Source organism: Chelon labrosus (genome assembly GCF_963514085.1).
Source record: "Chelon labrosus genome assembly, chromosome: 6".
NCBI classification, from domain to species: domain Eukaryota; kingdom Metazoa; phylum Chordata; class Actinopteri; order Mugiliformes; family Mugilidae; genus Chelon; species Chelon labrosus.
In genome coordinates, this window is record NC_140342.1 from 6,627,196 (window position 1) to 6,642,433 (window position 15,238).

At 41.9% G+C, this 15,238-nt stretch overlaps 2 protein-coding genes across 2 annotated transcripts; both read right to left on the bottom strand.

Moving 5' to 3' along the window:
* Positions 1 to 974: 974 nt before the first annotated feature.
* LOC311489762 (kelch-like protein 40a) lies at positions 975 to 5,284 on the bottom strand. Its single transcript, XM_084547023.1, has 6 exons — positions 3,997 to 5,284; positions 3,689 to 3,849; positions 3,300 to 3,407; positions 2,790 to 2,975; positions 2,418 to 2,567; positions 975 to 1,319 (listed from the first exon to the last, which is right to left on the bottom strand). The coding sequence occupies exons 1-6, from the start codon at positions 5,122 to 5,124 to the stop codon at positions 1,208 to 1,210; spliced, it is 1,845 nt and encodes a 614-aa protein (XP_084403149.1). The 5' UTR covers positions 5,125 to 5,284; the 3' UTR covers positions 975 to 1,207.
* Positions 5,285 to 7,881: 2,597 nt separating this feature from the next.
* Positions 7,882 to 14,752, bottom strand: hhatla (hedgehog acyltransferase like, a). The gene is made up of 12 exons (XM_084547038.1): positions 14,053 to 14,752; positions 12,672 to 12,739; positions 12,442 to 12,565; positions 11,953 to 11,963; positions 11,531 to 11,725; positions 11,104 to 11,313; positions 10,663 to 10,834; positions 10,137 to 10,281; positions 9,992 to 10,027; positions 9,694 to 9,895; positions 8,960 to 9,101; positions 7,882 to 8,733 (listed from the first exon to the last, which is right to left on the bottom strand). Exons 1-12 carry the CDS (start codon positions 14,156 to 14,158, stop codon positions 8,591 to 8,593), a joined length of 1,554 nt encoding a protein of 517 aa, XP_084403164.1. The 5' UTR covers positions 14,159 to 14,752; the 3' UTR covers positions 7,882 to 8,590.
* Between the last annotated feature and the right edge of the window lie 486 nt (positions 14,753 to 15,238).

Sequence of the window (15,238 nt, forward strand, 5' to 3'; positions counted from 1 at the left end):
TGATTGATGATTTGTGACCAACTACCTGTACAACTAATGACATTCCCATTAGCTCCAGTTCATGTTTAGTGCTAGCTGTGAGATGGTAGACGTAGACTGCTGTTACAGTAATCCTTTAACATACTAAGCACCACCATGTTAGTGTCTTCACTGGGAGCATGTTCATAAATGTTAGCATAAAATTCAAAGCACAGCCTGCTGCTAGCTTGGCTTTATCAAGCTGAATAACATTGTGATAGATGGTGTTCTCTCCAGTAATGCTTAGAAAAACATTTATTGGAAGCCACGTCCTTTTCAGAAAAGACATTGTTATATATCCACACGTATGCGCAGTGACGGAGTCATAATCCGTAGGAGTTATGTTGGATTTCAGTGTTTACTCAAGTATCCACTTATTGCTCTCATTGACCAGTGTGTGTAAAACTGAAACTGAAGTAAAATGAACTGAAAGTACCTCAGACTTAAAGTCACACACAGCTACTGTCGTATATAATGCGAGATTGTAAATATAGATAAAGAATTGCTTTATGACATGTTTTATTGCGATCCTCTTAGTGCTCAGGTGTCAACTGGAAATCAATGTTTACATTTAAAACTGTGTTCCTCACTCGTGGTATGTCAATATAAAGCTGACAAACATCTCTCTCATTTGTTGCCTTGTACATTTTAAGCGAATAAGGTGTGCTGTACAGTATGTGGCATAAGATGTTAATGTTATTGAACAACATGTCAAATGAATATGAATAAAACCATTTGCACTGTGGATGTGGCTGTAGAATCGTTGCTACGATCACAGAGACTCCTCACAGAAGGTAACATCATAATTATCTTTATTTTTATTTAAATAAATCATTGCAGGTAATAAAGAAACTTCATGGAATAATACAACTAAAAAAAAAAAAAAGACGTACAAATCAACATTTTTGATTTTTAGAAATAAATTTGGTGTGGTTTTCTAACTCATGCTTCTCCCCCAGCACCACAGACTTAACATCTGACTCCCCCTGCTGAAAACGTGAGATACAACAATCTGATGCTGATTTCATAACACCTTTTTTTTTTCATCTTCAGAGACCAAGTTCAATTGTTACACTGAAACATCCTACACCCTTAGCTAATATTGGGCCAGTGTCCATAATGAGTTTAAAGAGTTACTTCAAAGCTAATGGTACATCATTAACCTCAGGGCACCGACAGTTCAGCTCGGCTATAACTTGGTTAGACGCAGCGTGTTGAGACGAGCAGGGAGGATGGTGGATCCCTCCGCATAGCTAATCTCACGCAAAATCCCATTCCAGCACTTCTCTGGCTCATCATATCTGTAGGAAAGATAAATATGTTAGCCACGGATGTGCTTATAGCATCCTAATAAGACGAATGACAAATTACATCTCAATGCCTTTCGTGTGCTGAGACCTATTTGGCATGCAATTGTATTAGAATGAAGAAAGAATAGAAAAGTTTGGAGTTAAGGATCATTTTAATCTCCATTTTAGCCAGAGTATGTTTTATGTGTTCATTCAATTGTATTTCATTTTCTAAAAAGTCTCAGTAATGTTGTGAAACAGCTGACAGCTGATAGCTACTTAAAAGGGAAATTGTGTGAGGTGTATTTAGCCTACAGAAGGACCAAGTGACATAACTGGGATCTCATTACTTTTATCTTACAAGAGGATAATTTCCTGTAACGGGAAAGTGATTCAGATTTGTTGACTATTAGACAAACACAGATATCACTTGTCTTATAGGTTACTAAATGGTAATCATTATTATCCATGGTTTTCCCGCTATGACTTGAAAATGGTTTCAGATTTGTTTGGGTGAAGTCTATAAGATGATCCTCTTATCGGTTGTATGGCAACAGATTTTCTGCGTTGTGTTGTTTTAATGAGCCCTTCCAGACTTGTTTGGATATGTATGATATGGTCTGTGCTGAATATTAATTGTTTCTGTCTGGTTTGTGCCTGTTTTTTTTTTTTTTGCATTACAAAAGTGTTTTCCATGTCAGACATAATTAAATTGACATCATTACTATACTTTCAAAATCTTAATTCATAAATATGCAGTGTATATATATATATTTCAACTACTAGATACAACATGTCCCCTGCGTCTCTGTAAGTCATTGTAAGTGGAATGCAGCTCAGCTCAGAGACTTTTCCTCTTTCAGTGGAAGAATTTGAAAACAGTCCTTCAAACCAGGAACATGCGTCATTCTGTACACGAAATATAAAATATCTGAGAGAAGTAACACTGACCAAAACACTGTCTGAGTGGAAGAGGACTTTACATCTTTCAAAGTTGTTGAAAATGAATCGGTGTAATTTCTACTGAGTGAGTAAAATCACTCACTCACCATGAAGCATTAAACAAAGTCTCCTGATCACATCGTGATCTCTCCTCATGTCGTCTCTTACCTCCATATGTCAGTCATCTCTGTAGGGACGGGCTCCTCGCTGGTTTCACTGGGCATCATGGCGAAGCCCCCTACCGCGTACAGGAAACCTCCCATCGAGATCAGACTGAGTGAGCTACGCTCTTGAGGGAACTCTGTGAACTCGGACCACCTGAAGTGTAACAGCACAATAACAGCACACACACACACAGTAAAGAGATGGTGTTAAATAAGCTGCTATATTACACACCAGCACAGCGAGCGGTATTTTATGACTTAATGATCTGCTGCTCCTGCTTCATGAGTCAATTGACTACTGTGGACAGATGCTTCATTTCATAAGGATGAGATAAAGTGGGCCACATAAAAAAAGCCACAACAACTGTTGTCTCACTTGTTGGTGGCGATGTCGTAGACCTCCACGGAGCTGGTGAGGCCTGAGTCCGTGACCCCTGTCACCACAAAGATCTGGTCGTTGTGGACCGTGACACCAAAGAGCGAGCGGGCTCTCTTCAGAGGAGCCAGGTCCTTCCACTCAAACTTAGTGGGATTGTAGACGCAGACTCTTCTCATGCATTTCCTGCATATAAACATTTAATACAATGCGTTAAGGCGATTAATTGCTGATTTTTATTCATGATGTTCCATTTACTTGTGGCAGCTTTCAAAAATGTCATCTGGTTTGGGCTTAAGATGTTATATTTTTTACATGTGTACAAATTAGAGGAGACAGGTTAGAAAGAAGTGGGCGATTGCAAAGCAGGGAGGATATAAGGACAGATGGTGCTGAGTTGCATCAATTATGAGAACTGCCAATATATTTTTAAGGTCAGATTATCTTGGCCTCTGCTGTTTACGATTTCGATTGTTTGTTTTTGATCTGGTAGCTTTGCATGCCACTTACTTGCTTTCAGACTTTCCTCCAATGACATAGATGAGACCTTTATGCGACACTGTTCCGTGGCCGTACACCTCATAGGGCAGAGGGTCAGATTCTCCCCATTTGAATGACCTGTGTGCAAAAAAGAGAAAAAGACACATCCTCATGAGCTGACTCTCCAGATGATAGCGCTGAATCATGCAGCAGTAATTCTGAGAGGAAATGATGGGACGGCTGTGGAGTTGTATCTCCAGGTTTGATGATAATCTTATAAATTATAGGGTAAAAGATGAGGATTTTTTTCGTTGGACTAAGAGGAGGCTTACTTACTAATCATCACTCGTTTTTAAAAAGTTGGTTATTACTTATAGTAGATAAAAAGCTCAATATTAAATGGAGCGTATTACACTTACTGTCTGTCGTAGATCACGACTGAGTCCAGGGCGTGCTCTCCTTCCTTAAGTTCCTTTCCTCCAACAACAAAGATGGAGTTTTCAGCTTCAGTCAGGCCAAACAGACAGCGAGGGTTGGGCTGTGAGGGCATCCCCAACCATTCTGAACTTACTGGGTCAAACTGAAGGAAAAGCAAGTATGTTTGAGGAATTAAATGCAAGAAATCAATGTTTTTACAAGCATGTTGTGATAAAAGAAAAACTGAATGAAATGTCTTAGTTGTCACATTGTAAATAGCTACTGATGGTCCTCATGATGGATACTCTACCTGCAGGAAGTAAGAACTGAAAGGTTCATCTTTGTCCTCTTCGTTGTAGAGAAGTCCTCCAACAACAAATATCTGGTTCTGGTTTGTCACCAGGCTGCAGTGGTTCTTGGGAATTTCTGTAGATTCTGACACCACAAAGCATTCATTTCCTACCGGGTCATAGGCCACAGTCCCCGTGGCACTGATCATAAGTATTAGGTCCATTTCAAACATCCCAAAGCGAGGGTTGTTGTTGAGTATACCCGGCAGGAAGCCTTCTTCCTCCTCATCATCCTCCTCGTCCTCACTGCCTTCTCCCCCTTTTGCCCCATCCCTCGCAGGCTTCCTTGGCTTGGGCAGGCGTCCCTTGTGAGCATCCTTGACAAGATCCAGATCCTTCTTGATCTCCTGGCTGAACCGGATGAACTGGTGACGCTCCACTTTTTCTTTGAGGTAATCCAAAGGTATGAGCCTGAAACGTATGCAGTGCAGCAGCTCTGGTAGATCCTTGACCCGGTTTGTCTCATCGTGCTTGACCCAGTCCATCAGGGATTCAAACACCAACTCCTCCCTCTCAACGTTAAGGGCGTCTGAGGTGATGATGATGGCCAGCTCGCTGGGGGCTAGCTGCAGGAAGTCCTGGTCCCTGACAACAACCTGGTAACGTTCACAGATGAACTCTCTGGCAGCCAGAGCGAGCCTGGGACAATCCAGCAGCAGCCCCAGTCTGAAGATAGCCAGACAGTTTCCCAGCACTAGCTTCTCTTGGAGATAGGACACACATACAGAGAAGATGGAGGGAATCTGGTACATGTTAGCAACCATGAAGATATCCTGGACATTCTGTTCTGTCAGACTAATGTCAGACGTGTATAAGTAGCGCAGGATCGGCCCCATAACAGCTGGCTCCACATCTTTGAGGACAATCTCCCGCTTCTTGCTCTCCTCTAAGTCAGACAGGAACATGGCCTTGAAGAAGGGGCTGCTGGCTGCCAAAACCAAGCGGTGGCAGGGGAACTCCTTGTCCTGGATTTTGAGGACACAGTCCACAAACTTGTCATTCTCCAAGAGGTCACACAGTCCATCCTGAAGCAGGGTCTGCTGGTACATCCGAGGCTGCTCCACCGGGTCTATAGTCATGGCAGCCATTTTGTTCTGTCGCCTTGTCCGGGTTGGGTTTCGTGGGTTTCCCTGCTTACTCCCCACAACAGAGCAGGACTGTCAGCGATCAAGGGGCTGCTCAGATGGCCGGTGATAGTCTCCTCGGGTTGGCTGGCCGGTGGCTGCAGCTGTCTGTGTCTGTCAGTGGCCGTGTAAGTCAGGTGTATTTATAGACAGGATCCTCACAAAGCTGAGGAATACATTTTGGTGGACAGGGAAGTGGACCTATCCACTGCTGGGCCACACAGGCCCCCGCAAACAGCTGAATGACGGGGGTTGTTAAATCCAGAAGAACAACTCACCAGACAGCTTTGCTGCTTCTGATCGCTGAGATATTTTCAGACTCTATTTCCCAATTGTCATTCTATTGGTGATGCAACGTTGACTGCATTACTAAAAGTAATGAACACACACACACACACACACACACACACACACACACATTGCTAGTATATCAGTGGAGGTATACGACAGAACTATGTATAGCAGTAGTAGAAAAAATAGTTCCTGAAGACCCACGTACTACGTAATGAACCTCCCCTGATGCTAAAACTACGCATGCTCTAGAAATAAATTATGAACATATCAAGTGTTGTGTGTCCATTCATAGTGTTCCCCTTAAGTTGAATCCTAATTTAATAATCAATATAGGATACACACACTCACTCTCTTCTTGTTTTTTCCATTTTACTCACCCCAGTTATTTCTAAAAACGTAGAGGGTGGGTTACACGTCAATTCCAGTACATATTATTAAACACTGTATCATGTATCAGCTGTTTAAATATACTTACAACAAATGTATCAGGCATTGTGTTCATTTCACATGGAATTAATGAAGATTAAAATACAGGCTTGTTAATATCATACAGTATATGTGCAGTATGAGTGCGCTTACAATAAATGATTTGTGTGATGGACAACACTGGCATCTACTGGTTAAAATGACAGACTGGGAAATGTCGGTATCAGAAGATGAACCACTGGATGCTTAATGACAGGGCCAGGAGAGTTTATTCCACCAAATTTCAAACTGAAATATCTTAAATATGCACTTAAAGGACATATGACAAGGACAATAAAAATGTGTTTGGATGTAGGATTTCTCTCACATGAGATGATGTCACCTGATGCCAAAAACATTATAAAGGTTGACTAAACAGCTGTGAATGTGAGTTTGGGGATCATTTTTCCAATCTGTTTTTTCTACTGTGTTATCTACAGTGCATTTTTTATAGTTTTGAATATTGATTATAATCAGAATTGTCTCTAAACTCTTTATAGAACCCAGAACCTGAGACCCTGAGAGCATCAAATACTGTAACAATGGCGAGGACAACCCTGCGGAAAACTAATGAAAAACTGGGGATCGCGAAACTGCTGCACATACACATTTTTGTTTATACACCAATCAGTCATAACATTATGACCACCTTCCTAATATTGTGCAGGTCTCCCTTGTGCCTCCAGAACAGTTGTGACTCATCAGAGAATGGACATGGGCCGTCTGAGGGTGTCCTGTGGTGTCTGGCAACAGAATGTTAGTGGGGGCCTTTGGGCCCTATGGGTTGAGGGGCCTCTGTGGATCATTCCACAGATACTTGGTCAGTTTCGGATCTAGTGAATTTGGAGGCCAGGTCAACACCTTGTGCTGTTCTTCATGTTTTTTGAGTTGTTCCTGAACCGTTTTTGTGTGTGTCGGTGTCAGGCTGCATCCTGCTGGGGATGCCATCAAGGAGTGTCATTGCTATGGGGTGGGGGTGCCTGGTCTGATCTAGGTGGGTGCTACATGCCTAAGTAACATCCACAAGAATGTTTCCCAGCAAAACATTGGATTGTCACAAAATGGTCAATGTTTTTTACTTCTCCTGTCAGTGGCCATAATGTTGTGGCTGATTGGTGTATGTTTCTTAAAAAGTTTTAAAACTTTGAAACTTTATTCTCAAGAATATTTGCACTGTCCCTTCAGAATCGACTTTACAACACCTACTTTCAAATGATTTCTTCACAGTTTTGGATTAAGCCACAAAAATGGTCACATAAAAAATCCTTCTCACAGGAAAAATACGTGAACAGAACCTAATTTGTATGTGGAGATGTATCTGCTTGAGGCCGACCATGTAGAAAGAGAAAGAAAAAGAGGGAGATCGTTTGTAGAGCTGTAGTATTTTTATCATTCCCTGTGTGACCATGTGTAAACAAGTGGTACTTGCCGTGATCACTTTTAGTCCAACTGGGCCATCTTGTGGTGATAGAGGACAGTGTCTCTGCATCAGTCAAAGTGAATTTGTCCAAATCATATTCATCAAACTTAACTTGATAATATATTTTAATGCAGACCAAGCTTATTCATCCAAACACACAACAACAGTCTGTTTTAACCCTCACGGCTCACTCCGTCACGCGTCGATGAAACAGAACTTTATTACAAGTCAAATGTTCGAACACATTTGGATAAAAACTGTACAGTGGGGGGAAAAAAACCCTGCAATCTGCATGAACTTTTCCTCTCTGCCTGCTGCGCTGAAGACATGCAGCAGGTTTTGGTGACAGCCAGGATAACGCTGACCCACATTCCCTGCTGGGCCAGTCGCCTTTCATAGCAAACTGAGGGCCTGAATCATGTGAGGGGGTGAAGGAAAGATATGCCAGAAAGCCACACCCACAGTAATCTCTTGTGGACAGCACGGTAATGGAGTAAGGCTGTCTGGAAAGTCCTCACTGATTGAAATAAAATCAAGTTTGCAACATCATAAGAAATCTAATACATTCTCAGATACAGTATCCCATACACAGTGGCTTGTACTTTTGCTTAGTGAACGTGAAGCAAATATACATTACAATCAGCTGCAAGGTGTGTGGAGAATATCCACAGCACCCTTTGTTTAATTTCCTTATTGCACTCCATTTGTGACAGCCTGAAGTTTTTTCAAGTTTTAATCCTTTCAGTACGATAAAGAATGCGATGATTAGGGTCTAACATATTAAGGCAAAATTAAGACAGTATATAACGTATAACATTAACAACAGTGTTGATGATGATTTAAAAAGGAAGAATGTCCAAATTTGAGAAAAAAACTAAAATGATCAAGAACACAACTACACAGAGCGAAGTAGTTGTTCTTTTACAATACTACATGAGCTTAGATATACTGTTAGGCATCACCTATGTTTGGCAGGCTTGTAATATGATATGATGATCAATGTATTGTCCAGATAAAACACAAATTAGAAATTCGGGATGTGACGATTATCTACAGCAAGTGCACTTGGGGATATTTCACAGTTCAAAACATTGCCTCGCTTCTGACAGACAAAAGCAAAAACGCCGGCTTGTGAACAATACAGGAGCCAACTGTCTGTTACAGCGCGGCTCTGTTACAGTTCAGGGTGGAACCATGTGAGGGCCTGTTGACCGTGGAGTCTGTGAAACCCTGTTTTTTTTTCTTGTCTGATTATTCTGCTTTTTCTTTGCCACCATCCACCGGCTTCACTGGCTCCGGGTCCTGAAGCAGGGCTTGTTGCCGCTCCCTCTCCTTCACCAGCTGCACGCCACAGTAGGTCACAAGTAACACGGCGAGGGTGGACAGAGGGAAACCTGAAAAACAAACCAGAAACAAGGAAATGGAGGGGGAGAAGGAGAAATAAGAACAGAAAAGTATGTCTTTAAAAGAGTGCAACTGTCTTTGTCTTTTCAAGTCATGTCTGTGACAGAGAGGATGGAACCCCTTCAGATTATTTTGCTTAGGACGTCTGTCTGTGTTGTCTTCCCTTTGAGTGTAAATGGGAAACAAATAGCATTACTGAAATATGATGTTCCCCACCTTTGAAAATCAGTCTTCTGCCCACCATTTTGGCAAACTCCAAACTGTTCAGAGAGAGAACGTTGTAGAGGACAATGGCCCAGAAGTTGGCCGCATTGAAGACACCACGGATCCTGCGTGACATGGATTCACCCATAGCACCCTAGAAACAGAAAACATGTAGGTGCATGAACAGCTCTTTATATTGTTTGTGGGTGAGAAGAATGGAAGGAACATTTTTAAATATATTTTCTTCAATCCCATCTATTTCTCTTAGACTATCTGACCTTCTTGTGAACACGAATGCGTGTTTGACACAGGACGCCTGATTCACTGGAGAAAGTGGTAAGTTTGTTTTGAGCTCAACAAAAAATGAATATAAGGCCTGCATATGCAAACGGGATTAGGGACATTAGAACTACCTTGGAAGCTAATTCTGACCCAAAAGCTAATTTACACAAGTACAATGTAGAAACTTTAATCCACGTAATCTATCTATTTGGTAAATCCACTAGTTAAACCGTCTGAAAGGAAGAATGTTTGCATATTTCTTCCTAGATTCTACATTTTTAATGACTGAGGAGGCTTAGAAGTCAGCACTAGGATTGAACTTGAGTATTCATTCATTCATTCATTCATCTTCTGTACCCGCTTATTCCTGTTAAGGGTCGCGGGGGCCTGCTGGAGCCTATCCCAGCTGTTGAACTTGAGTATTCTTCAAGTAAATTTGGTGGTAGATCTTTATGGTTTCTCACCTCTATGGTAGAAAACGGTGGAAGGGAGAAGAACTTGGCCACCCACAGCTCAAAGTTGAGGCCAAAGCAGTTGAAAAAGGACCAGATGTACACCAGCTCACACGGGCCCAGCCACAAAGTGGTGATGGCGAAAGTGCAGATGGTCGCAAGAAGCTCTTTGAAGATTTTATCGTGATCCCCACCGATGCAGTCATAAACGTACCTGCAGGGTTTCAACTCAGATTTAACATCATGATGGATCACAGTCGTTTTCTATAGACTATGGTGTATTATTTAAAGCCGTGAACCAAACACTCACCTGCACAGCCAGTCGTTGATGCCTCTGTCAAAATGCCTATGAAGCAAGAAAATACATTTTCATTGTTAATACCATGTCAAGGCCTAGCAGAGTGATCACGCAGTGATTTATCATGGCTGCACACAGTTGTGTAAATCATGCGTACGTCTCAGCGAAGACGTAGAGCATGGTGATACATTTGGGAGGCTGAGGAGGGTCCAAGTGGTCCAGCGTCGACACGGTGTTGATGACACCAAACATCACGGCTGCCTTCACCCAGTCATACACCAAGTTGGAATAAGCCAATCCAGCTGCAAAGCACAGGAATGCTAAATAAACACCCTCATTGGTAGCTGGTGATGAAACCTAATTAAATATTAACTTGCTGAATTCATATTTAAGCTCAAAGGTTGCAGTTTTATAAATTTAAAGGTGAGCCAGGTGTGATGTTCAACACCATAGACATATGAGTTTAGATTACCTGCAATATAATTGTTTTGTAACTGTTCAGTTATTCCATAGCCTTTACACCCATGAAGCAGTTCACTTTAAGGGAATGACTGTATTTGTATTTTTAACAGCAAGTTATTTTTTTCACTCTCCACAGTTCTCTTATAGTCCATTAGAAAACTATGGGGGGAAAAATAACAGCATTAGCATCACATGTGCACAACCCACATGCACTGACTCACCCAGACAGCAGTCAGAAAGCTTGGAGACCAGCTTCATGTCACTGGGTATTGTCAGGATGTAAAGATAGTGGAAGAATACATCCACCACCAGAATAACTCCCAGGTGCAATAAGGCCTTGGTGGTGATGTTCCACATCTCCCTCTCCTTGCGGGTCAGCTGAGTGTTGTTTGTCTGTCGAATAAAACCTTTTCAGCGATGTGAACAAGCCAGATCATGTAATGTAGTTGAAAATTATACTCAAATTGAAATATTTAATGATCAATACAATAATAAAGCATCAACAAGATGTGAATTAACCACATTCATCTGGAAAGTTTAGAGTGTAGAGGCACATTAAAAGCAGCTTTTAATTGGTTTAAATGAAACTGTTCATGAGATGGCTGCTCATTTTTCACACCTACTAAATGGTCTTCACATTCAGTTTAATGTTCAAACCTCACCTGGACATGATACTGGTCGAAAGTCATTATAGGTCCGAAGAAGAAGAACGGGAGGTAGAAGTTATATTTCAGCAGGTCACCGAACGTGTAGTTGCCGTCCTTCTTCTCACAGTTCTCTAAAGCGAAACTCATACAGCGCATGATGCTGAATCCACAGCCTCCGTAGAACAGGATGTCTTGCAGGTCAAAAGAACCGGTCACCAAGGTTTCCTATAGGAAGACCGTCAAACATCACCACTGTGCTGTATGTTAACATCATGCACATTACAGTATATAATAACACATGTTTATGTCTACTGTTATATAAATTGGACTACTGACCTGCTCTATGACGTTTGAAGACCACAAGACAGACCTTATTCTCACAGCTGATTCTAAATCTGACAGAGTATTGGGTGTGAACTCAAAGCTGGAGCCACGCACTCACCTGCCAAGAGTTGTAGGGTTCTAGCTTGATGGAGGCCAGCGTTCCCAGGCCTGCAGCAAAGCACATCCATTTCTTCTTGACCAGAGCGACGCTGTACAGTATGATGCAGTGAGACAGAACCAGAGCCATGAATGTCCAGCCCATGGTGACCAGGACTACCAAACCACCATACACACCAAAGATCAAGGATCTGTGCTGTGGGTAAGAAAAAGGGGCCAGCGTCAGCGTAACGCAATTTACAATTCATAATCTAATGCAACACAAGAAGAGAGGTGTTAATGTAACACTGTTGTATCTACAACAATGGGTATATTTTAGGGGGGAACAATTAAATTGTGAGGGGGAAACAATCGATTCTACTGTGCAGGTTTAAATGAAACACATGACAAATGTTACACAATTCACAAGTTTATTAATGTTACCTTACATCCATCTATACCAATCTTCATTGTAAGCATGAAACAAGACAGAAAACATGTTTAAAACTTAATGAACTGTTTTAAATATGCCAGCATACTCACTGAAAACATTCATTGAACAGTAATCAGACAACATCTGAGTCTAACAGGATGCAACTCATGCTCATGCATCAGGCCAATACATGTGTTTTGTCAGTAAATCACAACAATATTCGATTTAAATTGAATGGAATTTAATTAATTGTGTAGCCCGAGGTCTGCTATTCATAGCAGTATAACATAGCATTTAGTGTACTTAAGCCACATTGTGAATAAAATCTGAGGTATGGCCTTGGTTTGAGCAAAGCGTGTGCACGGCACACTTGAGTGTACATGTACAACACAGCGTATACAAGTGTATACAAACACACAAACCAGACATGCAATTATTCTGGTTTGAAAATACATTGCCGTCTCAGGGGCATTTACACCAACATTCCCGGCAAAACACACATGCACGCACCTTTGGAGCTATCAGGGTAAAAATCTTGGCAAAGATCACATGACCAGTGAGAGCAAAAAGGATATGATTGCGGAATGCAGAGAACCACATCGTCCATTCGAAGTCCGCAACATCCTGCGGCAAAGAGAAATGCATTAGCGGCACATGACAACGGCTCACTTTAGGGCATCCTGCTTTGAAAAAGAGACACGTGTAGAAAGACTAAATGAGAGGAGCTTACCATTTTCCTGCCAAAGTAATGCCATCCTGGTTTCACGCTTTCCTTAAAGGCCTTTCTGTTTATGTTCTCTGATTAAAAGAGAAAAGAGAACAGGATGCTAAATGGAAGAATTTGTGCATGGTGACGTGTGTTTTAATCAATAGAATGTATAATGATGGCAGAACACTGTAAAGCCTCTGTATGGTGGAAGTCCAGGTTTCTGCAGATTTATTTTTGTCATTTTAAACCCTCATACTAATCCTCAGTAAAAAAAAAAAAAAAAAGGTCCTGCAGGTATTCAGAGCTTAAACAGCTTGTGGTGTAGTTGTTGGATTATTCACATTGTGAATTTAGGGTGTGGGGGCACATTCAGTTCAACACTGAATATCTGAATATTACATAATCCACTCAATGTGGAGCTTTCTATTTTTGAGGCTGACATCTACTCTCACACGGCCATAATCTTGTTGTAGGATATTAATGTAGACACTGACACTGAAATGCCAAAAATAGCTACAACAACAACCATTGTAATCGTCATAATAATAACAGCAGTGACGTTGGGATATCCAGTGCACAAATGTGATTGACAAACGCTCCCTCAGCTGCTCCTCCACCTTTGCCTGATTACACTAATGGACGTGAAAAAGGATAGCAAAATGTGAGGGTCATTCAGGGAAAGCCTCTTACTTCTGGGAGCGCAGCCAGACTTCTATTACCAGGGTACAGTGCTACTGTAGCATGCAATCCTGAGCAGTATAAAATACGCACAGATGGAGCAGCCATTAATGGCCAATCCAAGAGGCTCGAGTGAAGAATCAGGACATAATGATGACTGACAGCAGGACTCTGGCCTTGCCAGTCTGACAGCATGGACTGTGACACACAGCACCAGTCACCAGATTACACTAAGTCCATTCAGCGTGTGAGGAGGCAAATTTAAGCATTTAATAGTCTGAACATGTGCAAACATATGACATTACTTTAGGATGAAGTGACTGGCATTAGCTCATTGCACCTCGGCCTCTATCAGGAAAATAATTAGACAGTAAGTGGAGCGTCTTTAAATTGTCTTCATGCTAATAAGGACGTGCAGCAACTCCTCAGAGGGAGACACTCTCATTTCCTCTGCTAAATGAACTTTTTCTGACACAGTTTTAGGTTAAACAGAGTATTGTTATAGATAAAGACTGCTTTTTTTGAAGCTGTAGTTTAGTAATAAATCCATATTGTTCAGTGACATTTATTGGATATAAAGCGCTGAATGGTACATTTTTAAAGTGACTGACTTGAATTAATCTCAGTGGATGTCGGTGCATAAGCTCAGCACTGCGTTAGTGAATTTCAACTCTGCTTAACTCTGCTCTGCTTCGGGCATCTCCTTGACAGGTTGTGCACTCACCGCTTGAAGCTTCAAATATCCAACTGCCTGCCCATATCAAGGCCATGGCAAGTACGGCTGTGTAGAGATACAGCTCATATCTGGGGAGGGCAGCCTTGATCCCCATGGTGAATCTGCACACTGGGAGCCTAACGGACAGAGAAGCAATCAGCCACACAATAAGAGACCTGGCTGAAGGCAAACAGTGTGAGTAACACCAGGCAGATTATACGGTGGTAACAGATACGTCAGATACAGACAGGGTTAAAAGGGTTTGGTTTATTGAATTATAGTTTGGGGTGATACTGATTGTGACTGGGATCAGTATGGAAGCATAACTGTCTCTCAGAAATACCATGGGAGATCAAGTAAGCTACTATTCATATAGATTATTGTAGATGAAAATGGTAAACCATTTTACAGTATAGTCCACAGTAGATAAACATCCAGTGCATACACAGCATGCTTTAGAAACTCATTAGGTTGAATATTACTTCAAATAACAAATATCTACACATGTTCCTCGTGTCCCATACAGAGAAGCCTGCTTTAACAGGTGCCATTTTACTAATCAGCCTGTAGGATAGACGCGCCTGTGACTTAAATAGGACTGCAGGGCTCCGGCTCCTCGGAATCAGCACCGTCAGCTGCGCAACCTTACCTCTCCTTCCTATTATAGCTCTCGCAGTTGGTCTGCTGTACAGCAGGGGCAGCTGCACTGCTATGTGATCTGAGAGGCGCTGGGGACCCACTTCACGGAATAATTAGCACTGACAGGAATGACCAAGAATGGTGCATCGGAGTTAGAAAACAGGCACAGAGTAGTTTCCAGAGGAGAACAGCGCACTTGCTGAATGTGTGCGCCGGGCTCATATGGCGCACCCTGAGTTTGAAGTTAAAGGAGTTGGACTAAGTAGTGTGGCAGGTCCATGCCAAGATGTAACCATGGCTATGCGGGACCCCAGCAAAGCGCACTGCATACAAATTCAGGTTTACTGTTTCACTGCACACGGTCGATAACACCCGGGCCCTCTGCAATGATTCTTATGGTTACTTTTACATTTAACCCTTTGCGTAAATAATTATAAAAAAGACTTGTTTTTACTAACCTTGTATCCGCTTCACACTGTCAAGATGAGGACAACAGTGCCTACAGCCCGACTCTTCAGTATAGAAAAGAAAGAGAAGAACAGCGGCTACAGCAGGT